The sequence below is a fragment of the Camponotus floridanus genome, unplaced genomic scaffold (genome assembly GCF_003227725.1).
Source record: "Camponotus floridanus strain SB8 unplaced genomic scaffold, Cflo_v7.5 scaffold15, whole genome shotgun sequence".
Taxonomy (NCBI): domain Eukaryota; kingdom Metazoa; phylum Arthropoda; class Insecta; order Hymenoptera; family Formicidae; genus Camponotus; species Camponotus floridanus.
The window spans coordinates 962,622-990,449 of record NW_020229270.1 but is presented as its reverse complement, the minus strand read 5'-3'; the positions used below and the strand labels follow the sequence as shown (position 1 = coordinate 990,449).

The 27,828-nt window shown below is 42.4% G+C and overlaps 3 protein-coding genes across 9 annotated transcripts in view; all 3 read left to right on the top strand.

The window, feature by feature from the left end:
* LOC105254866 (protein groucho) overlaps nt 1-8,737 on the top strand; it is a 65,370-nt gene extending 56,633 nt beyond the window's left edge. For 4 of the 6 annotated variants that reach the window (XM_025406637.1, XM_020028629.2, XM_020028628.2 and 1 more), the window contains 6 exons: nt 4,065-4,184; nt 4,264-4,546; nt 5,625-5,883; nt 6,021-6,299; nt 6,617-7,220; nt 7,339-8,737. In XM_025406637.1, the coding sequence (XP_025262422.1) occupies nt 4,065-4,184; nt 4,264-4,546; nt 5,625-5,883; nt 6,021-6,299; nt 6,617-7,220; nt 7,339-7,446 (1,653 nt within the window). In that variant the 3' untranslated portion in view covers nt 7,447-8,737. The remainder of the gene's footprint in view (nt 1-4,064; nt 4,185-4,263; nt 4,547-5,624; nt 5,884-6,020; nt 6,300-6,616; nt 7,221-7,338) is intronic. The other 2 variants (XM_025406639.1, XM_011263807.3) reach the window with 1 other exon arrangement.
* Nucleotides 8,738-10,252: 1,515 nt separating this feature from the next.
* LOC105254867 (methyl-CpG-binding domain protein 2) lies at nt 10,253-12,185 on the top strand. Of its 2 annotated transcripts, XM_011263811.3 has the most exons (5): nt 10,254-10,518; nt 10,707-10,845; nt 11,165-11,218; nt 11,624-11,869; nt 11,995-12,185. In XM_011263811.3, the coding sequence occupies exons 1-5, from the start codon at nt 10,394-10,396 to the stop codon at nt 12,091-12,093; spliced, it is 663 nt and encodes a 220-aa protein (XP_011262113.1). In that variant the 5' UTR covers nt 10,254-10,393; the 3' UTR covers nt 12,094-12,185. The 2 variants fall into 2 exon arrangements, with proteins under 2 accessions (XP_011262114.1, XP_011262113.1); XM_011263812.3 differs by lacking the exon at nt 11,165-11,218 and having other exon boundaries at nt 10,253-10,518.
* Nucleotides 12,186-20,215: 8,030 nt separating this feature from the next.
* Nucleotides 20,216-27,828, top strand: part of LOC105254869 (RNA-binding protein MEX3B) — a 31,227-nt gene continuing 23,614 nt past the window's right edge. The window contains exon 1 of the mRNA XM_011263813.3: nt 20,216-21,413. Within this exon, the coding sequence (XP_011262115.2) occupies nt 21,116-21,413 (298 nt within the window). The 5' untranslated portion in view covers nt 20,216-21,115. The remainder of the gene's footprint in view (nt 21,414-27,828) is intronic.

Here is a 27,828-nt window from a genome sequence, read left to right as displayed (position 1 = left end):
GCGAACCGATTACCGTCGTCCCGTCCGACGCGATCATAAAAAATTCCATGCATCCGCGATGCAAGCTGCGCGATGCGATGTATATGGTCGCTAGGTATTGTGCCGAAATTGCGCGCACTTGCAGTTCAGATCCTCTCATGAATCTCGCCACCGATAGCTCGCAGGCGTGATTTCGTTCGGCAATTAAATTAATTGCCCGATGCGCAGAAACGAAAATCGCGATCAAACATTGAACGTTTCGAGGCTGCTATTCCTCTCGAGCGAGTTTGGGAAGACCGCGAAACAAGTGACAGCGTAATATAAGTCACAAATGTTTACTTATTGAACTTGAAGACGCACGGTTATTGCAGATCACGATCGTTCTCTTTGTCCGAGATTGAAATCGACCGATGTTGTCACGATGTACGAAATATCTTTAGCGGAAAGATAAATATAAAGATGAAAAAATTTCGTTAGAAATACGGATATCTCGTACGGTCAAATTCATGCGACATCAATCTCAAAATTGAAATACAAGGAGTCCTGTCTTCTGTTTCTGACATGCTCGACAATCGGAGATTTACCGACACGAAATGCATTAATCGAACATCTCTCGCTACGGTGCAAAGTCCATCAACCATGGCATTTCCCGCTGTCGACAATATCGCGTCGTCTCCGCGCGGAATCCCAGTTTCTCGATGTTACTCGTCCCGGCGCGTTCCTTCGAGAATGACAACGACGATGATGACAACGATGCTGCTGAGAGCCACTGGGTGCAATCTTGTACCAGCTGGGGTTTGCGGGGTCTTGGGAGACGCGACTCTGGCTCGTAACCTTCTCTCTCGGGATCCTAGCCACGACGACGAGGATGGAATGAGGAATAGGGAAACAGGCACCACAGGCAGGCAGGCAAGCGAATAAGGATACGGGGATGGTTGGTCGACGTAGGGTGAGAGCGCGCGAGTAAGTAGCGGCAGTAAGGGGCTGAGAGAGAGAGACGACGGAGAAAAGGGAAGAGGAACGAAGGAGCCGGAGAGAGGACGGTGGGTGGTCGGTCGGTGGTTTGGGATATATCCGTAAGGTTAGGGTGGTTGAGTCGAGACGAGGCGCCGTGGCGAAGGAGTCGCTCACTCACTTACCACCCTCATGGCTGCGACCGCCAACCCCAATACTATACACACGGCCAAAGCCGTCTCCCCTTTTCATCCCCCCGCTGTACTCCTCTCACCGTTTCTCCCGTTCTCGTCTCACCCTCGAAAGAGCCACCCCTGACTGTACTTCGGTGCCTGCTGTTGCTTGCTAAGTTGCTTGCCTGCCTGCCTGCCTGCTTGCGGACCAAGTCGTCCCTAACACTACAAAGTCTATATATCTACGGTATACCCGCAGCTCCTCCTACATTCCACCGTCTCTCCCTCCTTTTCCTCATCCTCCCCAGGGGTACCAACCCCCATATTGATCGTGGCACGAATCCTCTTTGTGGGAGAAGGTGGTATGGATAGCAGACGGGATAGGTGTAAGTAAACTTACGTGAATGGAAGGCGGGCCGCGTGTGTATCATTTCTTCGCGGGAGATATATACGCACATCGTATGTATACGTACATATATAAATATGTGTATGTACCGTGTACACGTACACTGGTACGACAAGAGCGAGACAGCGAAAGAGAGAACAGAAACGGGAAACGACATTGCGAGCTATATCGGCGTCTCGACGCGGGGAAGGAGAAAAAGGATGCGCTTACCTCTTCGAAAGATGAGACTTCCGGGTACATATTACTAGCGGTATCGACTACGAGCAGGAGGTGGTGTACGTTTTCGCATGATTTTCCAGGGAACTGAATCGCGTCACGATTTTCTCGTGAAATCTTTTCGCCGCAATAGTAGTTAAAATCCTTTGTTCAAACAATAGTATAACTTGTTAATTAATAATAATTTTTTAAACTATTTATTTTAAACTATTTAAATATATTTTCAACAACATTGAAAAAAATTTCTCGATTTTTTCTCGAGCAGAAATTAAGTCCGCGAATCAGATAGATATACAACACGATCTAAAGGGACATTACAATATACTTTAAAGTATTTTAATCGCCAAGAAAGTAGCGCAAGGTTACTTTTGTAGGTGAATCGAAAGATATTTTGGATTACTTTGGCGCGTCTTATTTTCTAAGGGTGTCTCAAAAGCGACAATTGTCTCGTCTGCTTCAATGGATTCCGGCCGGATAAGCACTGACCGACCATTTTTAGATAACGAGAAGACTACTCTTCTTCCGCAAAAGGTCGGAAGAAAAAGATCTTTCTTGTTCTCTCTATCTCTCTCGGAGTTCTTTCGCGAGGAAAACTCGAAAGAGGCACGTAATACGGCTCCTGGGGAATCTTTTTCTTTCGAGAATCTTTCATGACGTGAACAGAGCGCGTGTTTGCGGGACTCACCCCATCCCCTGTTCACCCTCCGGCTTTTGTCTTCGCTTTTCTCCCGTCGCTATATCGTCGTCGCGAACGGAAGAACACGATTGCTTGATTTTTCCACGTCGTGGGATTTCATATTCCTTCTCTCGAGCGATATCTCGACGTTTGACAAGACCACGGATACGATACTACGGAATGTAATTTCAGCATTAATCGCCTGGAGATACTCGCGAATGTATTTATATGTATCTCTCTCTCTTTCGCTCGAGATATCATTTTTATTTTTTTCCGTTCGAAGCCTCTTCGGCGTCTCTCGACCGCAAGAGGGGGATGATACCGAGGCGTCGAAGTAATGGACCGAAAGAGCGAGAGAGGCGGCGGCGACGCGATAGTAGCGAATGAGAAACGAAGGGTAATTGAGAAGAGGAGATTTACTTCGACACCGATTGCGAGGGGACGCGACGGGATGGTTACAGGGTTGCGAGATGGGGCGCGCAGTTATCGGAGACAGGGTACAAGAGCTCTGCCACATTTATATAAGTGTATGCAGATATATATATATATATATATATATATATATATATATATATATATAGAACACACAGAGGTATGCGGATAGGGCGCGATGTTCTGTCGACAACGAAACTGCCGCCCGTAAAACTTCTTCGTGCTATCTGGAACTCGAAGGCTTTTCTCGACTTGACGAGCCCTTGAGCGATCTTGCATTTTCGAAATATGCATCTTGCATATTTTATGAAAATTGCCAATTGATTATTTCTCCTTTATTTGATTTTAGCATGCCAAAAAAATACAGATGAAATATTGATAAACAATATACGTGTATTATTATATTATATTATATAATAATAATAATAATGATAACGATAATAGCTTTAACGTGCTATTTAACATGCGAGAAATTAAAAAATGTAAAATTTGTAAGTTACATATAATTTAGCTGATTTTTATTTTGTATTCACATTTGAAAATATTTTTACGATAAAACTTAATCAAGTCAAATCTCTCTTTTAGATCTCTCGGGAAAAAATATTTTGTTTTAACTGAGTACAAGAGCACAATAATATTGAAAAGATGCGATGAAATAAAAAGGAGAGAAAGATAAATAAATGTGTAAAGAACTCAGGACACCCAGTATATTCATCTGCTTTCGGAAAACGGACACGCCAATGTTTTTCTCGCTACTCGTGCATAACAAGGTAGAAAAAAAGCCGAACTCTATACGAAATCCGTCCTATTATTCTTCGTTCACTTCGGAGCGAATGGAGGACGAACGAGCCGAGGGATAAGTAATTCCGTCGATACCTCTTCCACCCATCCGACGGGAAAGTCGTTTTATTTAATCGCGAAAGAGGAAGGAAGGAATTTAGTCGTTCTACCCTCCATCCGTCGACCTCCATCCCCTCGGCCGCAAGAAGTCCTTCGTTCCCGATACGATTTCCGTGGAAATCTATCGAGGAAGTGGATTCCACGTCCGTAAAAAAATCTTGGACGAATAAATCCTGCAAATCTCCGTAATCGGATTAATCGCGCAAGACGAGAGCGGGTCGTATCTCTGTCTCTCGTGTCGATAAGAGATTTTATAAAAATCATAACGCTTTCTTGTCGAACGGCTTTGTTAAAGACTCCGCTGAATATTGATTGCTTTGTGTCGCAGAGAAACTCGATATCGCCGGCGGAGCGAGAGAAATACAGGCCGCGCAGCACGCCCGATCCACAGCACGAGCATCTTCTGGGGAAGAAACTGAAGAAGGAACACGACAAGGATATAGGCCATGTAAGTATCCAAGATTGGTGCTCCATGATCTGCGATCCACGATTCGCCTTAATAAAGCCGTGCGTGTTCTCCCCGACAGCAAAGCGATGGTGAAAAGAGCGACCAAGACCTGGTGGTCGACGACGCGAGCGAGGGCCCCAACAGTCCGGCGGCGAACGGCACCGCGTCGCCGCGAGAGAACGGTCTGGACAAGCTGGGCCCGTCCTCGGTACCTCTGAGCGGTCAGGTGAAGAAGGAGGTGCCACCGCCGTCGCCTAGAAGCGGCACCAGCAGCAACGCGAGCACACCCTCGGCTAAGAAGATGGAGGAACGCGAAAAACCGACGACACCGATCTCGAAACCAGTTACACCCACGTCGGCAGGTCGGTGCCGAGTCATTAAGGAACTCGTGAGAGTACAAGGATAAAGACATTGAAATCAGAGACTAGAAGTCGAGCCAAAAGTCTGCCATGTTTCTGCTAAACTCTACGAAAGAGAAAGATATATAAAAATGTGTGTGAAAAATATTTACTTAAAATTATTCTTAATAGATAAATGTAAAATATAAAAGCGAAACATATATTATTCTATCATAATTTGTTTTTTAAAATTATGAAAAGATTTATCATTTTTAGACTAAAAATGTTTGATAAAGATAAAATTAATTTAAAGAAAATATACGATAGCAAATCTATGGCTATGTATTTTGTATTTAAATAATAATAAATAATAATTGTGAAGTTATTATTTATTATTATATGCAAATTATTAAATGCAAAATATATGCATAGCTTAATAATAAATAAGAATTATTTATAATAATTTTATATCAAAGTATTATTGTGCGTAAAAATATTAAAATTATATTTTATTTTATTTTTTATTAATAAATTTAAAAATCAGTGGCAATAGTAGAAAAATGGCGGACCAATCAACAAGCTAATTCGGGTCCAGTCTCCAATTTCAATGTTTCTATCTTTGAATAAAGAATACCAAGAAAGAGCGAAGCGAAAATTCATTGATGGGGATGCGACAGACCTACGTCATAAACCCATACAAATTTTACTGACATCTGATGGGTTACAAGTCAAGTTTGTAACAAATTTCGTTGATCGAATGTCGATAAAAAGACTACCAATTTTATGATTTGTAATGAGTGAATTGATAGAAAAATAGTAAATTGTTATTTAAATGAATATTCGAAAATTGAAGGATATACCGAAACGTTCCATATGTAATATTTATGTTAATAGGAGATTTATAAATTAAATTAAACATTTGAAATTTACTACTGTTCTTTCGATGACGTCATAAATACGTCATGAATACGTTATAAAATTAAATCATTCGGGATCTATCCGTCTTGACACGTGTTCTTTCCTGGTTTTCTATTCAAAGATCTCTATACAAGGAGGGAGGAAAACATCGAGAGAAAATAACCGTTAGTTCACGATATCGTAGGTGGCAGCAGTTCCGGTTCCGGTGGCCTGAAACCGAGTTCCAGCAAACCGCTGGTCTCGGCCTCCGTAGTCGGTCCTTATCCACCGCATTATCCTCCACCGCATCATCCGCCAGCGGGACCTCATGTGGACATGCTAGGCTATCCCCCGGCGGCGCTCAACGGCTACCCTGCGAGACCACCTCTTCAACAGCTCTACGATCCCCACGCCAGTATGAGAGCGCCGCTCGGACCACTCGGCGTACCTCCAGGCGGTAAACCGTGAGTGTTTCTCCTCTTTAACAATTCACCATTACTCGTTATTTTAACAATTACTCGTTATTTTACGTCATCTTATTAGTATTGTATTAATTGCTATTTACCGCAATTTTTATGGGAAAACCTTTTTTTTTTCATAGCAGTGCATACAGTTTTCACGTGTCTAGCGAAGGCCAGATGCAGCCGGTGCCGTTTCCGCAGGACGCACTCATTGGCCCGGGGATCCCGCGTCATGCGCGTCAAATAAACACGCTCACTCATGGCGAAGTGGTCTGTGCCGTAACAATCTCGAATCCAACCAAATATGTCTACACCGGTGGCAAGGGCTGCGTCAAGGTATGGGACATCAGTCAGGGCGGTAGCGGTAGCGCAAAGCCAGTCTCCCAGCTCGATTGCTTGCAACGAGACAACTACATCAGGTCAGTGATGGGGTAACACGTGTCTTCATTCGCAGTTCGTGACACACATTAACTACCAACCGCGGTCGATGTAATTAATTTCCGACTGAATTCTGGATGACATTTAGTTGTGTCCGCCGGCTGTATATCATCCGTCGAAGCAACGCGGCATCGATTTACCGCGTGCATTTTCCATATGCATTTACCTCCCTCTTTTCCTCCTTCCCGTCCTCGCGTATCAACGCGCGCGGGTAATAATTATTTAAAAGCGTGCGTAAGTGGCGGTATTTAATGGAATTAACGCTAGTAGTACAACGTTCGTTATTCGATATCATTAGGTCGGTGAAACTGCTGCCTGATGGTAGAACGCTGATTGTGGGCGGCGAAGCGAGTAATCTTAGTATCTGGGATCTGGCAAGTCCGACGCCAAGAATCAAGGCCGAATTGACCTCCTCGGCACCGGCATGTTACGCCTTGGCTATATCACCGGACTCGAAGGTTTGCTTCAGCTGCTGTAGCGATGGCAACATTGCTGTGTGGGATCTGCAGAATCAGACATTGGTCAGACAATTCCAAGGTCATACGGATGGTGCTTCGTGCATCGATATCTCCGCCGATGGCTCGAAACTCTGGACAGGCGGTCTCGACAATACTGTACGCTCTTGGGATCTCCGGGAAGGCAGGCAACTCCAGCAGCACGACTTCACGTCTCAGATATTCTCCTTGGGGTATTGCCCAACCGGCGAGTGGTTAGCCGTGGGTATGGAAAATTCGAACGTCGAGGTACTCCATGCCACGAAACCAGACAAATATCAGCTGCATCTGCACGAGTCTTGCGTGCTGTCGTTACGTTTCGCTTCGTGTGGCAAGTGGTTCGTCTCCACCGGCAAAGACAACTTACTTAATGCGTGGCGCACGCCTTACGGAGCCTCGATTTTCCAGGTTAGTTATTGTTATGTTTGATTGTTGGTTTTTTTTACACATGATCTCTTTTCTCATTTCACGTGTAATGTTTTAATAATGATGTAATATTCTAAGCATTTCCGTTTTTTTTTTTCAGTCAAAAGAGTCATCCTCGGTGCTCAGCTGCGATATTTCTACGGACGACAAGTACATCGTGACAGGATCTGGCGATAAGAAAGCCACCGTCTATGAAGTGATATATTGAACCACATATTGATTCGTCGATGCATTTGAACGCTCACGCAACATCGATTGAGGTTTCTTGTGACACTTGATTTATGACGGAGGAATTGAAAAAAGAAAATAAATTTCTTGTACGTGAAATGTGACTTGTACTTCAAGAAACTGTACGGCGAATTAATTGAATTAATTTGATAATAACTGACAAGACTTGGTCGACAAGACTACGGTTGCTATATTCGACAGAATCTCAGTTAAATACCACGTTTCTGGTAACGAGCTCTCAAGACACTTAAATTACCAGGGAATGGTATGTAAAAATATTGCGGAGATATATAATTATATAAAAATTACAGCGTTTAGCTGTATAAAATTGTATAGAGTTTATGATCGTAAGTAGAAGCGAATGAAGCGAATGAAATATGAGAGAAACAAAATGCGTGTAAGTACCCTCCGACCGTATTTAACGCGGGAGGCGATATGAAATCGCTTGTGTAATATGTTACTGATGTAATATAGAGTCATTATAATTAGGTTCTTATGTGCGTGCGCGATTGCGAGAGGAAATGGAACGAGGAATCGAGTGCGTTTCGTCAAACGAGATCGCTCTCGCGCAGAAACGACGAAATGTATGTACACCGCGATGAAATACCTGAATACGTATGGAATGCTGATCTAGTGTTGTAGACTTGTCAAAGTAGGGATGTGTATGTTGTGTCGCAAAATTATACATAATATATCGAGCACACATGTAGACAGAATGTTTACGTCATGTAGCGGAGGAATTGTAGGGCTATGAGAAATCGATAAATATCGATCACGCTAACAGTGTTGAATGTACATCAACGCGCATGTTCATCGGCATCGAAGCCAATGTGATCTTTGACATTTCTACCACCGACAAGAGGAATAATTTGTACTTATTACACCTTCAGTTTTTAAATAACGATTCTTTCATAATTATATGGCACTGTTGCGTCTGCCGTTAAGACTTTATTGTAATTGAGATTTTATAAAAGTGTCGCGCGAATGGAGACAGTGATAAAGAAGAAAAAAAAAATAAAAAATAAAAACGGCGAAAGATACTTTTTGATCTTTTGCGGTAATTACGCGTATTAATTAGGAAAACTGGCTTTCATACGGCTATCACAAGCGGTATCGAATACAAATAGAAACTCTATAAGTTGCGCCGTATGCGCGTGGATTCTTGATATAATGTACATTGTCTTGACTGCCATAATAGGCATATACATACCACGCACATGCATATGTGCGTAAACACACGGTTCCCACACACATTCATACACGCACGTACACACACACACACACACACACACACACACACACACACACACACACATACGAGCGAGCGGACCACGTTCGTGGGCGGATTTTGCAGAATATTCGATAAAGTATTTTTGTGACTATTCATCATGACCCTAGGCTTAACCATCCGGTCGAGCGCGATCGACCACGCGCCCGTCTACAACGACTGCAACGACGAGGCGACGTAAAATGAGGCGAGAGACACTTGAACAACAAACTCTTACACTACTCTTCGGTGCAGTTTACAAAACCAGAAGTGCGTCTGGACTTAGGGTACTAGCTAGCGCATTATTATTCGGAAACCGTATGGTGAAAGCGAGTGATGCGTAATGGAGATTTATATTTTGTTACAGGAAGGCACATAACATGTTGACACCGCTGTGATCGTCCGAAATTCAATTCCGTCAATATAATACTGCCGCGATATAATAGACGAATAAGAACTTTGTCGGACATGATAACGTTCCACACCGTGCCGTTTTACGATACGCAGACTGACGAATCGATGAACGAGATTCGATTTTGGGCGAGCACAGCTCCGATCATATAGACCAATAGAAACAACGATACCTCAAGAAGACTCAATAGTTAATTATCTCTAACTCATTGACTTGTACAGAATTGATATTCTTTTACAGTTGAGAATAACACACGCACTGTGGGAAAAAAAGCATTACGCGAGACAAAGGAATCGCATAGCCGCGATAATGATTGTGCCCCTCCCCCCTTTCTTCCCCGCCCCCTTTTCGTATCGTATACACATATATATACACGTATATATATATGTTGAATTGCGTCTCCGTGCTCGCATTTTGCACTCCGTGAAAAGCGTACGAAAGCCGCCATGGGAGAAAAAAAATATACGTTCGTAATAAACGGAAGACAAAGAGCGTTTATCTTTTTCCAAGCACTGTTCAAGTTGTTCCTATAGCTACGCGAAAATTGTTTCTTTCGGCAATTAAATCCTCTATATCTATATACAAGGATTGACATCATTATGTTCGCCGATTCCTATTCCATCGAGATCCCGTCTTCGATCGAATACTTTATGTGAATCGAGACATTCCAGAAAAAAAGTTGTAACATCTCGCATTAAAACTTGAAATTTTTAATTTTCATTCTTCAGATATTTGATAAAAATTCTGCGACTACTGATGATTCTCAGACAAGAATTGATCAAAATACGTTGATATGATTCAAGAATATTGCTAGGAAAAAATTTAGGATTGCGATTGTATCTTGAAACATAAAGTCAAGACCGAAAAGGATATAATTTTATAAATAAAGGATGTATAATTTGATCAATATTAATAACATGATTTTACGAAAGAAAGTAATCGAGTTCAAGGACGCTTCTGAGGAATGGAATTGAGGAATTTGTTTCGAAAAAAATTAGCATTAAAAATTTAATTTATGCTAATTTCAAAGTGCATTCAAAAATCCTACTCGTGAAATAGAACATCAATCGCTACTTTACCACACGGGTAGAATCTCCGAACGCACTCCAGATGGCGCTGCAAACGCGCGTTTCAATATGGCCGACAACATGGCCGAAGTGAAGATTCGGTAATCATAACACAAATAAACTTGGAATTATAGAAATATATTTTTGCGTACGTGTGCAGTGAAAACGAACATTCTTCACGATGAATATGTCCGTGGAGAAGAAGAAATACCCTTCGGCGTTGCCGATCAATTGGCATGCGCGAGAAGAACCGTCGAGAAAGAGCCAAAATCAGTTGACGTCCACGGGGAAGGATTATTATTACGGGTAAGTTGAGTAAAATTATTTCCCAAAAAAACTTTATTCGATCTTGCATGAAGCTGTAGGATTCGCAGATTCTTAAATGTTCGTAAAACTTGAAATTCTTACGCGGATGAATATAGTTTGAGATATGAGCGGTCCTAACCTCTGTTGACAGTCATCTTCCGTAAATTGACAACTTTTTCTTTTTTTAGCCGGGCTAGAAATGATTCATCATTGGTACCACCGATCAGACAAACGGCATCGATTTTTAAGCAACCAGTTACAATTTATAAGACGCAGGAAGGAAAAGTGAAAGATATCAAACATGGCATTCAAGAGAAACCAAAACAGGTTAGTTTATAGCAACTGTAGGATTGATTATATGCTAATATAACTGTGGATCAACAAATGTGTGATGTATCAACAAATCAAATTCTTTTACTATATTTCGTATCTTATCTGATTATATGTACGACTTATTCGCACATATGGTATCTAATAATTATTATACATTTCTAAATGTAGCTATGAAAACTTTCTTATATATGGAAAGTTTTTAATCCTTGTATCATGCTTACAAGACACTCTGTCTACTTATATCCATTCGCTTGTAATATTTTTCGTTAACTACTCCTTGTAAATTTGATACAATGTCAAATCATTGCTTTAGGAAGGAGCCGATAAAACTGACGGCAAATATGGCTCCCAAGATAAGCCTAAGCAGGTAACTCTGAACATGCAATCATGAAATTGTCAATAATTTCATTTTTTTTTGTTATTTTTTATGTTAAATGTGTGTTATTAAATATTTTATTAAACTTTTCTACTAATAACGAAAAAATACAATTCTTGTAATATTTCACATCAAATGGAAAAAAGATTTGTAATTTTATCTTTCTATTTTGTGAATTTAGATTAAATATAATATATAATTTATTAATATTTAAAAAATTTTAAAACATGGCTATTGTATACATGTATGACAAAAGCTACAATGATTTAATTTTACATAATTTTTAGATATTGGGAATGATATTTATTTTTATAGCTTGTGTTATTTTATTAATATAATAAGCTTTTTGCTTAAAAGAGTAAATCGATTAATCACAGATAAATTTTTACTTTTCAGCTGTTCTGGGAAAAACGTTTAGAAGGTTTGCGAGCTTGCGATGCTGATGGTTATGAATTTGATGGAATGGATCTGCCAAAGAATTTAAAACCTGTAGGACCATATATCACGGAAGAAACTTTGCTTCAAAGTGTGGCCACAGCATTACATGTATCTACGCAGCCAGTCACAGGACAAACAGGATCGAAAACGGCTTTGGAGAAAAATCCTGGAGTGTTTCTCAATCCTGATCAACCACTTGTACAGGTGAATCTAATAAGGCATTATAAGTTTTAAGACGTTAATGATAATTTGTATCAATTTAATCACAGATCTTTATAAAAAATTGTATTAATACTAATAAATTGATTATCTTTCGTTTTGTATTGAAGGCAGTTTCGATAGCGGACGAGGACATAAAGAGGCAAGAAGATCGAGTGGCTATTGCGAGAAAAAAATTACAAGACGCTTTACGTGCTATTCAAACTTAAATTATAGATGGTTTATGTGTATTTGCTCACTTCTTAATTTTAAGTTTGTTATAAATTATATCACACACACACACACACACACACACACACACACACACACACACACACACACACACACACACACACACACACACACACACATTGCCATTTTTGTAATAAATGTTTTTATAAAAAAAGAACAGGAAAGACAAAAGGTATAAATTCGACGAATATTTAAAGCGTGAGATTGACTGAGTTTTCGACATACATTTTAACAAAATTTTTCAAAATGAAAAAGCCGAAAATATGAAAAGAATGGGTCATGTAGCTGAATATCTTGTAAAAGCCAATTTTGCAAGTCAATCCTCTATTATAATTCGAGAATAATTTGTTTTATGGCGCTCCAAATAGCTTGAATAGTACAATTTGCCTAATATTTCCTGTGACAAATAGGAAATTCATCAAATTAATAATGGTCACGAAAATAACAAATTTCTCGAATTTAAGTTCGATAGATGGTAAAAGTACTATATTTAGTATTCGGTATTGAACGAAAATGAATCAGTATTAAGGTATCTCTATATAAAATTAAAAAAAATTAAATATAAATTTTACATTCCAATCTAATAATAAGAAATTTCAATAGCGTAATATGCTTAATTCAGACCGAGACTTGAAAAAAACTGAGTTTACCAAATCATCCATATTAATTATACAAAATAATCGCTTTTAGTTTAGCTTGTAAAGGTCATGTGGGAATTGACTAAACTTGAAATAGAATTTATCTCTTTGAATTTGAGCGCAGCGTGCCTCGTGACAAGAATAGTCTAATGATAAAATTTTATTTTTGAATAATGGATGACAAAGAATAATAATACAAGAAAAAACCATTTTTGAAAAGTAGTTTCGAGAATTAGTTTAAAATATTTTTGACAGGAAATAAATTCCTTAACTATGTAGAAATATTCCTACTCTTTCTCAATATTTGTCATTATTATCGTTATTTCGTATCATTTCCTTAGAACTTTTAAGGATATACAGTATCTGAGGGAGTGAAAAGTCAACAAAGAATAATCTTGGAAAAATGTAAATTATAGACCTTCAGGAGGTCTTGGAAGATAATTCTTGAAACTATTTTATTTTCTACAAAATTGTTTTGTCCAAAACTATTTTCTAGGACATATTATAAATACATCAGTCACGTTAGTAGAGCCTTTGAGCCGTATATTGTGCCGAGTGCAGTTGTGTATCGAATGCTGCCATTCCTCTGGAAATACGTGCCGAGGGCATCGTACAAAAGAATGCCCAGGCAGGTATACAGACAGGCATCGGTTTTCAGGTAAGCATAAGCGGAGTACCAGGTGGTAACCTCTTTTTTTCCTTCTTGCTCGGTACTTCTCCACCTCCGACCAACAGCTGTTTCCCTCCTCGGCAAGGGTCGCTCTCCCTTATTGTCAACCAGACGGAGAGCCGTTCTCGGTTCTCGCCCCACCGTCGTCGCCGGAGCACATGTTCCAGTTTAAATCGTTATAACTCGTCGAACACATGACACGACCGACGTTCCATCCGGTGCGGATATCGTATCACGGACACCGGCGACGATGCTGCGTGCATCGTCGATTCGACGAAAATTCACCGTCAAATCGATGCTGCCTGCATCCGGAGTCTGCATCTCGAGCGATCAATAGCGCGCTATCGCGTATTCTTGCAATAATTTATGCGCACGGAAGAAACATCCGGTTCGGTAAAAGAAAAGATAACAGAAAAAATATATCAACGGAAGAAAATTGTATTTGTAAAGATAATTATTAATCATGGAAAATTGTAATTTGTCACTATCCGAGATAAGTATCCAATGATTGGATAACTACAAGTGACTAATACTATATTTAAAAATATATATTTACAATATGTTATGCATATACATATATAAAGTACGATATATTACGCATATACATATATAAAATATAAGAAAACTTTAGATTTATCCTTATGGATTTCGGAGATTCAAGCGCAAAATGCAGTTGAACTCCCACCGGAATTCCACATGTATAATAAATGACGCGCATGAATATAAATGCGGATATCATACAACGAATGAGGAATTGAAATCGCCACGGGACACGTCCCGAAATAATCTCACCTACGTTCCGCGTGCGCGTGCATAATTTACGGGAATTTTTGCGTCGCGTTTGACCGTGCTTTAACCTGTCGATATCGACATGGCGCACATTTATGCATTTATTTAATTCCGTGCCCTCGAACGCGCCGCGCCCGTGCAATTATCTCCCGGTAGATTTTTCACGCGCGCTCTGTACAACGGCTCGCGACAGCCGTGGTATCGCGTGTAAAGACCTTATCTGGAGCACATCGAAGATTACATCCCCCGCTATCTTGGACATAATATAGCCGACATATAAATAGACGCTCCTCTACGTCGCGTTATCGATCTTCGCGCAGATAGTATATTCGACCATCGGAAGTTGACCGACTTGACTATACTATTTGTATAGGGGTTACTGGCCGCGAAGTATTTCGGATTTATCTACGCGAGGACACGGAATGAGATGCGCAATTTTAATCGTTCGCGAGATAACTTTGTGCAAAATTGTCGTGATGCGGTAAAAATTGTCTGCATAGAAAACGACCGGTGGTTGGCGTAAAGGATACAAGAGGAGGCGTTGGTCCGTCGCGCTTCGGAAGAAAACAGCTGGGGGACCTTCGGCTCTCAACAACGACTGTTATACGTAATCGATGTCGACAGACTTTCTCTCTCGTGGACCTGCGAGAGGAGAGGAGAGCGCGCCTAATAACCACGCCGTGCGATCGTGCTCTTTCCATTTTCACCGGGTCTCGATGTCGCGAACAGAAAATAACTCTCTTCCTCGGGTTCCGCTTTTAATACACAACGTTGGCGTAAAAAACATAATAATTAGATAAAGAATATAAATGAGACGCCATATAAAGGAAGAAAAAATATTTTTAGCTCGCCTATCATTCAAATTTTCGTTGATTGCGTGTTTCGGAATAAATGAATCTCTTTTGTTACAGCATGGGAGGTAATAATAATGCAAATTGTATAAATTTCTTTGAAGCAACTTCACCAAAATACGCCCCTAAAGAACTATGTAATATTTATATAATTATTAAAACGTAAAAGAATTTATAAAAAAAAATATTTAACCAACTTTTTTTACAAATGTCTAACGGTTCGATATTTTGTGCCAATCGTTAACCGAAATTTTTGAATCTTTGTGTGTAAAATGCGAGTATCTTATAGTCTGACTGGAGGTCGGATCCGGTTTATTGTTCGCTTCGCAGAAAAAAATATAGAGAAAAGTCTCGCTCCATAGGAAATCTATTTAAAAAAAGAATTTCTATGGGCACCCGCATTTTTCCTTCAGTTTTCTCTTTTACTTTCTTGTTCTTTTTTGCTTGAGATTAATGATACTGTATTCTATTATTTTGTGAATTTGAAACGGAAATGGTATATGTGTGCAATAATTATAGAAAATGACAATAGTATGCAGGAAGAATTTATATATAGATTTTTTTCATTTATTTTGTACATATGCTATTTTATTTATTAGTATATATGTATGTGTCTTTTACTTAATTTTATTTTAGGACAAAATTTAGAGAAATTAAAATATATATATATATATATATACATATATACATATATATATATATATTTATAGGAAAGGAAATATATTTCTAGACATCTAATTGATAAACAATAACAATAATAATAATAATAATTTTATTAGCAAAATAGAATGCATAACTCTATATAAAATTAAAAATAATTATACAATAGAAACAAAAAAAAGTTTACTCTAAAAATCGAGTAAAATTCAATTTCTAAACTTACGCAAATAATTTATTTTTTTTTTGTATAATTATACAATATTACTAAATAATATCTGTAGTGCGCACAAAATTGTATTTAAATAATAAATTCAAATTCTATTTTACTGCTTCTGAAAGACCTACCTAAAATACCAGTTTTTTCACAGCAAGAGACATGTTAAGCCGGAGAAAACTGCTTTTCTCCAATAATGAAAAATTCCACTTATTGTTAAGTTTCTGGAACTGAAAAGCTTTATGGAAGAATTTTATATTGTGTCCTCTAAAACCCAAGGTTTTAGTTTTTGTTTCTTGTTTTTTCAGATTTTCTCTCCTCTCTCTCTCTCTCTCTCTCTCTCTGTATGTCATCGCATAATAAATGTTCGATCTCTAACACATTTTCGCCTTTGTTAAGACGCAGTAAAATATAGAATTTGGATTTATTACTTGAAACTTTTCCCTTGTTTCGATTGTAAAAATATTCTCGCTGGTATAATGTAAGAAAGAGTACAGCATGCACATCTTGTATATTATCGAGATGTGGTGGGTCAACCGAATCAGCGCACAAGGTTAAGCATTTCAATGAACGCATCACCGCGCAACGTTAATAAGTGACAAGTGTTGTGTCTGCGCTAAGAAACATACAGCGATATCCGCGAATGGATCAGTGCGCTCGCCTTGCGCGGGGTATATTTAGAAAGGCGTTGCACTTTATCCGCGCTATCATCAGTTAAGCACGCTATTTGTGTGTTTTCGTCGTTGTGCAACTATCTTACATACGATACCGCAGCGGTTTCGGTGGCCGCAGAGATCCCCTGCCTTTTGCGCGCGAGCGAGCGAGCGCGTGGGCGAGTGGCCGCGCGATTTTGTGGATAACCAGACATTAGACGGCCAATCAATATCGGGTGCATTGCGAGATAATTCGATGCCGGTATCGTATTAGTTCTCTCGGATCGCCTCGAGGAACGTGAAAGCGGAATGGCGCTTAGTTACTCGATTCATGAAAGCTTTATGTAATTGCATCGCTGCGTCATAATTAATATGCAATTTTAGCCAACTCTGTTCTCGATAATCAAACAAGAGAATATTACAATTTCGCTCACTTGTGTACCGAATAAAAATGGTAAAGGTACTAGAGATTCTCGCTTGCGAATATATCTTCATAACTAGCCACTGCTCCCGACGACGATGTCGTCGTCGTCGTCGTCTTCGTCATCGGTATCGACTCAGAGGCTAGCAATGCGGTTCTGCACCCCGGCGATCGAAATCGAAAGAAATATCCTCTCCGCGGACCCCTGCTTCGCGTACATACTTATATCTACGCGTACGTAGGTACTCGGTGCGTCTATCCGCGTATATATCGGCGAGGACGCGCGAGGCTCACCACGGGAGTCGCCAAAGCAACGACAATGATCGCAACCGGTTGCGCGCCGTAAAAATACGACGAGCGACGCGGAACAGAAGAGGAGTTTGTTTAATGCGCCGACCGGCGCATCCAGAAAAGCGATGCAAAGCGCATCCTTTTCAGCGTCGACCGGGACCGGCCGCATCCTTTGGCACCGCCTGGGCGTCGAAACCATCTTTTCTTTCGGTATGCGAGCTCAGAAATCCTTAGCAAAAACAGGAAAGGATTACGGATTACGAGAAAATCTCCCGTTTCGACCGTTCGTTTGAATTCTCCAAATTTTTGCACGCACGACTTTGCACATTTTTTTCTTGTTTCTCTTTTTTTTTAAATTTATTCAGCAGGGGTAGAATTAAATTTAGTGCGCTTAATTTTCGGCATCGACCGAAAGGTGGAAGCTTTTTGAAATAATTATTCTCGAATCTCGGTCAGCGCAGCCAGTACATCGATCATCTCCTGAATTAATCGGCGATTAATAATCGGCGGCGATTAGTAATCGAGCGTGACGTTGGTGCGAATAATCGAACGCTGTTGGTCGCGTTTCGCAAAAACGGCGGAGAAAGAGGGGAATATAGAGACGGCACTTTGTAAAATCATGCGTGCGATAACACCGAGGTATTTACGAGCGAGCCGAGAGCACGAGCAATCGGCAGGTGCTCGTGCACAAGGTGGTTGGTGTCTCGAGACAACCTTGAAGGGAGAGAAAGAGAGATCGGCAGAAGTGCACGGGTCGTTGCTTTCGGCATGCGATGAGAAACAAAATTAGTCGCTCACACCTCCGAGCGAATTCAGGTAGGCCTTACCGAAAGTCTTGGCGAAGCCTCGCGTCTCGCTTTCTCATGGAGAACCCTCTTCTCTCCCTCCCTTTTTATCGCGATTACGCGATTGCATCGAACAACAAAATGTTCATCGTACGCTTTAACGAGCCATTGACTGGTCCGATCCGTGGAAAACAATGAATCGCGGATATTCGTGGATCGCTGGCGGGCTCCCGTCGTTTCGTCTGTCCTCGAAAATGGAGGACGCGGACCGATCTGGTGTGGGCCCCGACTAAAAATCGAGCAATCGGCAAGAGTGCTCGGTCGGAGAGAGGACGAAGGGTCGTCGGCAGAGAACAATGGGATCACGCTTGCGTCTCGGTTCAAGGTCCGCGCTCGCGCGTCTAGAGATTCGGTTTTAGAGAGGAGATGGAATTCTCTTTTCACTCTTACTTAACGAAACCGCTAGTCGGGCAGGTGGTCCGTCTGGGCCCGGTTGTGATTCGCGAAATTAGGGGCCCGCCAACTATCGGGCCGACGAGCATTCGCTCGACCTTGTTCACGTCAGCGTGGATTAGGTATGTCAAGCGTCGTGTGTCGTATATGTATATCGTGGCCTCATCCGAGAAATTCCGAGATTACTCATGGTTTCAAATCTGACGTATCGATTATTCTTTATCCTTGGGAAATTGAATACGTAAAAAAATATAATGATGCGATAAAAAAACGGGGAATTGTATTTTGTAGAATGTATGCACAAGTTATACATTTATTAACTCTTTATCAATCGTAAGTAAATATCGCGAGGAAATGTAATATCTCTAGATAATGGAAAGGACAGAGATACGCGGTATAATACACGCTACACGATATCATTGCCAAGTTTGCAGGATCAATAATGAGCTTGACGATATCTGAGATTCTCTTTGCTAAACAGAAACGAACAGAAATTGTAATATTGGTCGCGCGAACGCTCAGCAGCAATTCTCGTATAGCCGGAGGTAACACGGTACAATCATCCGCTAGCAAGGTTCAAGGACGATAATCGAGGGAACTTATCGCGACAAGTCGTAAGAGAGATTCCTCTCGTTCCTCCGCGGAGGATTCAATTAAGTAAATCGCGAGAGCGATAAACGTACGGATTCTCTCCGTTACATTTTCCTCGGGGATACGTTTGATGTAATATTTAATTTACAACGCGCGACGGATCGTCGCGGTAATTGAAGCGTGCGTTTTACAATCTAAAGGACGAGTCGCCATTATTCGCTCCGGATTTCTAAAGGTCTTTTCTTTTGCGTTTATCTTCCCGTTAAAATGGAGAGATAACCGCGCGGGAAAAGTGTTGGTGCACCTCGTGCACGGATGTGCGCGCAAAGCATGTGACAGCTACGGGAGAAGAGGAGAAAGAGCGTTATACGATCCACCTAGGTCGGTGCACTTTGACCCGTTGGCGAGGAAAATCATATATATATATATATATATATATATATATATCGTCGCCGATATTTATTTCGCTAGGAGAGCTCGCGTCCTGACTTTGCGCACGCGACTTTGGAAAGCAACGTCCGAGATGATATTCTCCGCGTGAAATCTTGCGAGCAATTTTGATCGAAAATGGGACCAAAATTCACGTATATTTAGGAATCGTTCGGAATTTAGCCAAGTTTGATTCTCGCTAGTCTCGCGACAGGTCCAAGATAGCGTCGCAATTTTTTCAGTCAGCCTCAAGGTTCGTCGAGGTTTTGGAAAATTGTTGGAGTAAACGGCGGCGGCGTTTCCACAGGGAAACTTGGCGAAGGCTCGAACGGATACGCGAAGGGTACGGAGGGGGTTGCGCGAAGTACAATCGGGGACGGGAGTGCATGCATCCGTAGCCGTAGCGTCGAAGGAGCCGAGAGGAACGAAGCGCTACGTCGGCTCGCTCGCTCGCTCTTCGTTGGCTCTCTCTCTCTCGTTCGCGTCGCGTCGCGTCGCGGTGCCGGTAGGTGCGCTAGCGCCTGTGCGCCGTGCCCGGGAGTGGGGAGGGGTGGCGCGTCCCACGTGACCCGGCCGGCCAATCGGGCGCGCGCATAGCCGGCGTCCGGCACATGGCGGCGCGCCGGCTTCGACAGCCGCAGTCGCAGTACGTCGCAGTCAGTCGCAGTGGTAACACGAGCGAGAGGGTAGTTGCACGCGCCTGCCTTCGAAAGGAAAGATCGCGGTGAAGAGAGGTGAGCGAGCGAGCGAGTGTGGGATAGACGGAGGGAGCGAGGAAGAGAGGATCACAAGCGGGAAAGGAAGGGAAAGAAGGGAACGGAAACAGAAGGAACGAGCGAGCAAGCGAGCGAGCGAACGCGCGCCCCTTGCCTTCGTTTTCAGTGTTTCGGTTCAGTGTCTCGCGCGACGACTCAACCTTTCGTACGGTCAAGTCAGTCGGCCGGTTACGAGGCAGAACAACGCGATACGAACGAACCGTCGTTACGTCGTTCGGGCTTGGAGCGAAGAGAGAGGGAGAAGCGAGAGAAACGAACGAACGAAAGCAGCATCGGTCGAAACACACAACTGTGCACGCACCAGAGAGGAGCAGTTGTACGGACACTCTTGGAACGGACGCATCCGATAGAGAGACAGAGCAGTGGGGATATCGAGAAGGCCATTTTCGTCGCCGGTTCGCGGGTTACGTACGAGACATAGCACATACGACCGGCGAGTGTCTCCGGCGCGAATCAACCGTGGTGTACGCTTCGGCAGCGGAAGAGCGCTTTATCAACGATCGAGATTGGCTCCCACGCGGTGCGGTATCGTTAGCGAAACCTCCGTTTTTTTACGCGTATACGTAATCTTGGAACGTGAATTACGTTGTCGCATCGTCGCGACTGCATTCGCAGCTGTATTCATCGTGTACCGGTGCGAGTTGTCCGATTCCTCGTCGCCACCTCGTTTGTTCGATAATAAACTCCAGTGCGACGACAACCTTCGAAGCGCAGCGTCGTCCAACGTCCCGACCGGTGTTAAACGAAGATACGACAAATTATACATAGTATAGAGTGGAATGCCGACGAGTTTGTTCTGCGAGATGGACCGCAGCTCAAACGGCAGCAGCACCGGCGCCTCCTTCGAGGATCAGCGCGCCTTTCAGCTCGCCCTCGAGCTGTCGATGCTCGGTCTTTCGGAGAATTCATCCGGATGCCCTGGCGTCGGCACCGGCAACGGCACCACCAACGATCCGGATCCGCTGCAGACCACGCCGGCCGTCTTCGAGGAGGCGCGTTCCAAGAAGAGCCAGAACATGACCGAGTGCGTGCCGGTGCCCAGCAGCGAACACGTGGCGGAGATTGTCGGCCGACAGGGTAAGTCGCTCTTTTATACCTCGTCGATTTTACTTTTTTCCTCTCTCTCCCATTCCCGACTATCGCGCCTCTTTATCTCGTCACGTGATCGTCTACCGAGAGAGTCATTTTTACATCCGTCGACTCGTTCGATCGCGTGGAAGAGACGTAAAACCCTGAGGAGAATATCAATTCTCTCGTATAATAGCGAGATAAGCGAAATCGTGCACGAGTATATAAATGTCGGATTTTTATCATCTTTTTAATCTAACATCCGGTAGATAAACGTGCGGTGAGCAAACGCGCCTTTGTCATCGTCGCGGAGACGGGCATTAGTTTCCTTGGTGCTTTTTCCAAGCCGCGTCGCGATGCCAAATAGCGTCGCGTTGTTTCTCTGTCTCTCTCTCTCCCCCGCTTTTGCACGTCCCCGCTGGTTGGCTGGTCGACAGAGTCGCGCGCGAGTATAGCGTCACTGACAGTTCATTGGCACGGCTGTAAACGCGAACGCACGCCGCGGGAAACTTGATACTGGGCGCGATGGAGCAATTAAAGCAATTTACATTCGAATTTTGTTCGCGCGCGCCGAAGACGAGAGAAGGAGAGAGAGAGAGAGAGAAAGAGAATCCTCCCCCCTTTTCGAACCTGCCCTAGGTCGTGGTTGTTACGACTTCCTGACTTTTTTCTCGTTTCTCTTATCTGTCCCACCAACGGCGGCGTCTTGGAAAAATGTTTACGATTCTATCGGATGCGACACGATACGACTCATAAATAAAGACGCGTTATGTTCGGGCGTTGCATGCCCGAGACCGATGACTCTCTCTCGGTCTCAACCTTGAAGACTGGTCATCGTTCTACGAAAAGGCAATTCGTCTCGCCGCTTCTTTATTCTAACCGTACCCTGTGCGTTTTTTTTTATACCAGCTTGTAGCTTTATAAATGCCCGAAATATGTCGTTGTAATTTGTGAGATATTAATAAGTGACTTAATTCATTTATACTTAATTATTATTTCATGACTTTTGAAATAAGCGAAAAGACTGTACAGGACTGTACAGGACTGTACAGGACATATTCAGGATATCATTTATTATTAAGACTCGACGTCATTTTCAGGGGCATATTTACAATGTTACCTAAATTTCCTTAATCGAGCACTTTGGACGACGCGATTATCGAGTCGTTCGTTTCGAAACGTCATTAGTTCCGTAGTGTCTATCGCTCGTTGTGTTTACACAATATAGTCGAAGTAGGGACGTGTCGTAAGACGTTTAGCGCAAAACACAACGGAGATATTTCGTTAATGGGAACGTATACACCTATCTATCTTTCTAATCGCGCGACGAGCGACGATAAGAATCGCTGCATTTATTAAACAACGGTTTTCAATGTTACAGTTGCCAAACAATGTATTGTCGCGCGTCATAACGTTCGTGCGCGTTCCGCTCGTGTCTCGCGAAATGTTTAGAAATTCAAATAACGGCGCGGCACGTGGCCTTGCCATTTAAATTTTAATGTCTGTCAACGGCAATTGTGCGCCGCTGAATAATCGGCGGCGATCAATATCGTTCGAGAGTTCTCTCCCTCTCTCTCGAACGTTATGCATTCATGCATACCCTACATACGTCTACCGAGTCTGCGACGCGATTTTCTCGAAAACGCGGACAGATCGCGCCGAGAGATTCGCAAAGAGGTGCGAAATATCGATCGTCGAATTGGCGCCGAAACAGGGTGCGGATTGGCGGTAATCGGAGCCGTGCATCTCCCCTACGCGGATGGAAGAACGGGAGGAGGGGGAGGGGGAGGAACCCGGGCAGGAAGGAAGCGCCGTACGGCTTCGCGGTCGTCGTCACGACCGCAGCTGCTAATACTGACCGCGGCGATATAACATTAGGTTCGAGCACTTAGAACGATGTCGGGCCGCGGTTACTCGCGTTTGAAATTCCGCACCTCGTCCCGAGTACGTGCTCCTTCTCCCTTCCGTTTGACTTTCGCGCGTGCTTTTTAATCGACTCGTATCTCGTCGTGTGAGAACCGCAAACGACGCTGCACGCGGTCATTCATTACGAAAGTGTACGGTGGACGTTTAGTTTCGTTTGAGATTATTCATTTATTTCGATACGCGCCGCATATTTCTCCGTCGTATATCAAACTTACGTAATTCGATCATTTTTGTACGATTTAATGGCGTCATGAATTCGACAATTGATTGGTATTCACGCACATTTAACGATACAAAAATACGCGATATGTATCTTCTTTGAGAATTTTATTTTATTTACTTTTTTGGAGAATATTTTCAAAATATTTTCGTCGATATCAAACTTGTACATAATTCGATAATTTTTATACGATTTAATGGCGTCATGAATCCGATATTCGCGCATTTTAACGATATAAAAATACACGATACGTATTTTCTCTGAGAATTTTATTTTATTTATTTTTTTTTTTGGGAACATTTTCAAAATATTTTTACGTTTAAATAGAAGTATGCGTGCATATCCTGGCCTGGTTTCTCTATTACGAGATGCATTGTGTCTCGTAGATAGAGCTACGATTAGCTTTTCGACCAGCCGCCCGCCACGAAACCAGTTTGACATGCCTGGCATGAATCATTGCCGTTGTAATGCGAGAGTTCTCGCCGTACTAGTTTGGAGCCCGATTCTATTCCACGACGGTTCTCTCTCGTTCGTTGCCGTTCGCGCGAGATCGCAATTTTCTGCGGAACGACACAGTGTCGATTCGCAACGATGACGTCTAATGAGTTTGATACGCCGTTCCATTATGAGGATGTGGCTATTTGTTGAGTATTTTCGCTCGCCGTACCTCTCTCGCTCTCTCCTCTTATCCTTCTCTCTTCTCTCCACCCTTCTCCTCGTTCTCGTATTATCTCTCTCGGCTTCTCTTTTCCTCGCGATTCGCCGGCGCTGTTGTTGTCGCTTCTCTTTCTCTCCGTCTTCCTCGCTCTACACCGCCGATTATGCACGTCTCTCTTTCTCGCTCGTTGGCGACTCTCCTGGACCGGAAGTTGTAATGAGCGCTTCTGTCGCCAGAGCCGTCGCCTCGCGTCGCATCGTGACCAACGATGACGTTACTTTGGAAATATCACGGCCGGTTATCCAGGTCGTTAGCTTGTGCACCGCGTGACTTCGAGAGGGAACTCGATTCACGAGGGGAATAAAAAAAAAAGAATATGTAATTGCAGCTTCCAGGAATTGAGAGCGCAAGGAGTGACCGTGCGCTATCCATAGAAGTCACCTTATAATTATTTTTTCCCTTTTTTTCTATCTGCCATTGCTATCTTTCAATTCTTTGTCTTCGACTTAAAGATTATTTACTTATATAGACTAGATAAATATTTTAAGGAAAAACTAGATTATTTACTTATATAGACTAGATAAATATTTTAAGGAAAATTTCCAAATTTTTCTCTTAAAATATTTATCTAATCTATATAAGTAAACATCTCCAAATAAAATTTTATAGGTAAATATCTCTACATAAAAATTTGTAAGTAAAAATTTTATAAGTAAATATCTCTAAATAAAAATTTGGAAATTTTTCCCTTAAAATATTTAATTTAATCTAATCTGTATAAGTAAATATCTCTAACCGAAGACAAAGAATTGAATTAATTTATTGTTCTTGTTAAATTTATACGTCACTTTGAAATTTTTAGAAAATTGAGATGTTGAAAGATTAAACTTTTTAAAAATATTTCAATATTTCGTGATACTTTCACTCGTAATATTTCCTGTACATTTTTCATGTAGGTTTATTTGCGCTTACGTAGTCGTTTTAAATTTTAAGTTATGCGTTTAAGAAATTATTTAAGAATCGTAAATCTGAGCGTATCGAGAAATGGAGGTATAACGTATGCATAACGTTCTCTCAAAGTCGTAAAAATTCAAACACAAAAGAGAGAGAGAGAGGCCGCGGTCTCACAGTATTATCCGCGAGCACGTGCCACGCGTCTCGCAATCATGTGTCACACGCCAGGATTTTCTACAGAAACATAAGATTTGTGTCGCCGATGAAATCGTGTTAATGGGTCTCGCGTCGTCGTTAACGCGTCCTCGTGAAAAGGGCAGGAAAAGAGAAGTGCCGACAGTACGAGAAGGAGAGAGAAAAAAATTTTTCGTAGTTTTTTACGACTTGTTTGCGGATGCTTTCGGAAAAGACACGCATCCGATTTTATCTCGCGCTCGCGCAAGTTTAAATTTTATTCAGCATACATATCGCGATTAGAATTTACTTTCTCTCGGTGAAACATCTCAATCTTATCAATGGAAAAATAAGTAGAAATATTTATCAAACGATGTGGGCGGTTAAGTCAACATACTTTTCGAATTACATTACTCCGTTAATGTATACTTGAGGAAAACTTTTTCGTGCTGCTTTACATATTTGGTTTACAGGCGATGGAATGATTCATGAGATAAGATTTAATAATATTTAATATTTAATTATTTACACAAGAAAATTCTTTCAAATTATCTGCTATCGGTCGACAAATATATTTTGACCTTTTTTTTTTCCTTTTCTCTCTATCTCTCTTCTCTATCACCACAAATGTTGATTATCGAGTGAAAAGAGAACTTTCTTAAATTTTCTAGATAATCGCGCGACTAAGCGGCCAGAACTCGTTTGCATTAATGAAAAGCAATGGCGAGTGGGTACATGTATGTGTGTGTGTGTGTGTGTGTGGTATGTGTCACGCTTCGATTTCTTCGATCATTTGTTTTTATATAGCATTTCGCCGCTTTGCTGTTTATGCCATCGAGAACGACGTGGGGGAATCGGTGTTAATTCGAATTAATTATCGGCCTTTAATTGAAATTAATGATTTCTTGATGCGATGTTATACGCGAGGAAGAGGGGGGAGGGGCAGGGAGATGAAGCCGTTTGTGCTCACACGCAGAAATGTATGCACCGAATGTGCACCACCACGACACACTGTGCACTGCAGTCGGTTTCAAAAGCCGGCCGGTCGGGCGGCCGCAGAAATGATGCGTTTCCGGCCATGAAAGCAGAAAGTTTTGTACAGAACGGAACAGCTGGATTACGCGAATATCATGCCGCCGTTTTCGTCGAACGGACATCGATATTTTGTTAAGCGGTTCAATTGTCCGTCTTTCTCTTTCGCGTGGCTTTATTTACCAGAACGCGGCATCCGTTCGTCTGTTCTGTTCGTTCGCCCTCGTCCCTCCATTCTTTCGTTCTTCAGCTCAATTTGCGGGCGAAGATGTCGAAACTTCCCGCACTTTCTCTACCGAAACCGACCTGCTTCTCTTGGAAGACAATCCGAGAAGTCTCATTCGTACAAAAATCATGTGGCTATTTTGATCGGTTTAATCGATTTCTAATTAATCTCGTAAAAATGCTTCGTTTGATATCTACAATACCCTCTATAAAATGATAATTTTCTAGAATTGCATTATTATAAAATTCGCCAAATTGTTGATATCCTCTCTAAAACTGAATTTTTGATTTAACGAGAATTAATCGTTTAAGGACACTCGCATTATTATGCATTGCAATCAGATGTACATAGCATGATAGAAAATCGTGCGGGATTTCGAGAGTAGCTTTCGGGATCATGCACGGCTGATTTCGAGGCGCACCACAACAGCGACCTGAAATTCTTTTTTTCACCGCGGGCCCGGTCTCTCTTCACATTTCTCGCACAAAAAGATCGGTCGAACGCCGAAGCACATTTCGAGAATGGAAGTCCTTCGGAAGAAAAAACGAGAAATTGCTCGGCGGAGCGATGGCCAGGGTGATGGTGGTGCCGCTGCGACGGTGGTGGTGGTGGAGATGATGGTGGTGGTGGTGGTGGTGGTTGTTGATGCCTTTGTTGGTCTCCAAAGCAGCTGCCGACCCACACCGGGCCTTTCCGTTCTCATGCTCGAAACTCGATCGACACTCGACCCGCAGGAACAAGAGAAAGAAGTAGAGAAGGAGAGAGAAGGAAGGAACACGGGAGGCAGGGCGAGGAGGAAGCGCCGGTCGCATACGATGACGAGAGAGATCGGAATCAGGCTGGAGAGAGTAAAAGCATAGCAAGAGGAGAGGAGAGAGAGAGAGAGAGAGAGAGAGAGAGCGCGAGGGAGAGGCATCGCGACTACCAGCGCGAATTTGTTTGAGAACCGCTGTGGGCCTCGACGTGTTGCCCCCGTCTAGCAGATGTTTATGGCGCGTTGCCTGAAATGAGCGGTTTTTCTCGTTTTCTATTTATTTTGTCTGCCATGTGCGCGGACTACCCTCCGGACTTACCGACCGGAGGTCCTCTCCTGTCTGTCCAACTTCCCTCCGGAGTATGTCCTCGATAACTTTTCTCCTCATTCGCGGGGAAAGCTATCGCGCGAGTCTCGCGATCGAGTAGTTTGTAATAACAGAGTAACACGTGACGTTATCAATTGCATCGATAATCAATT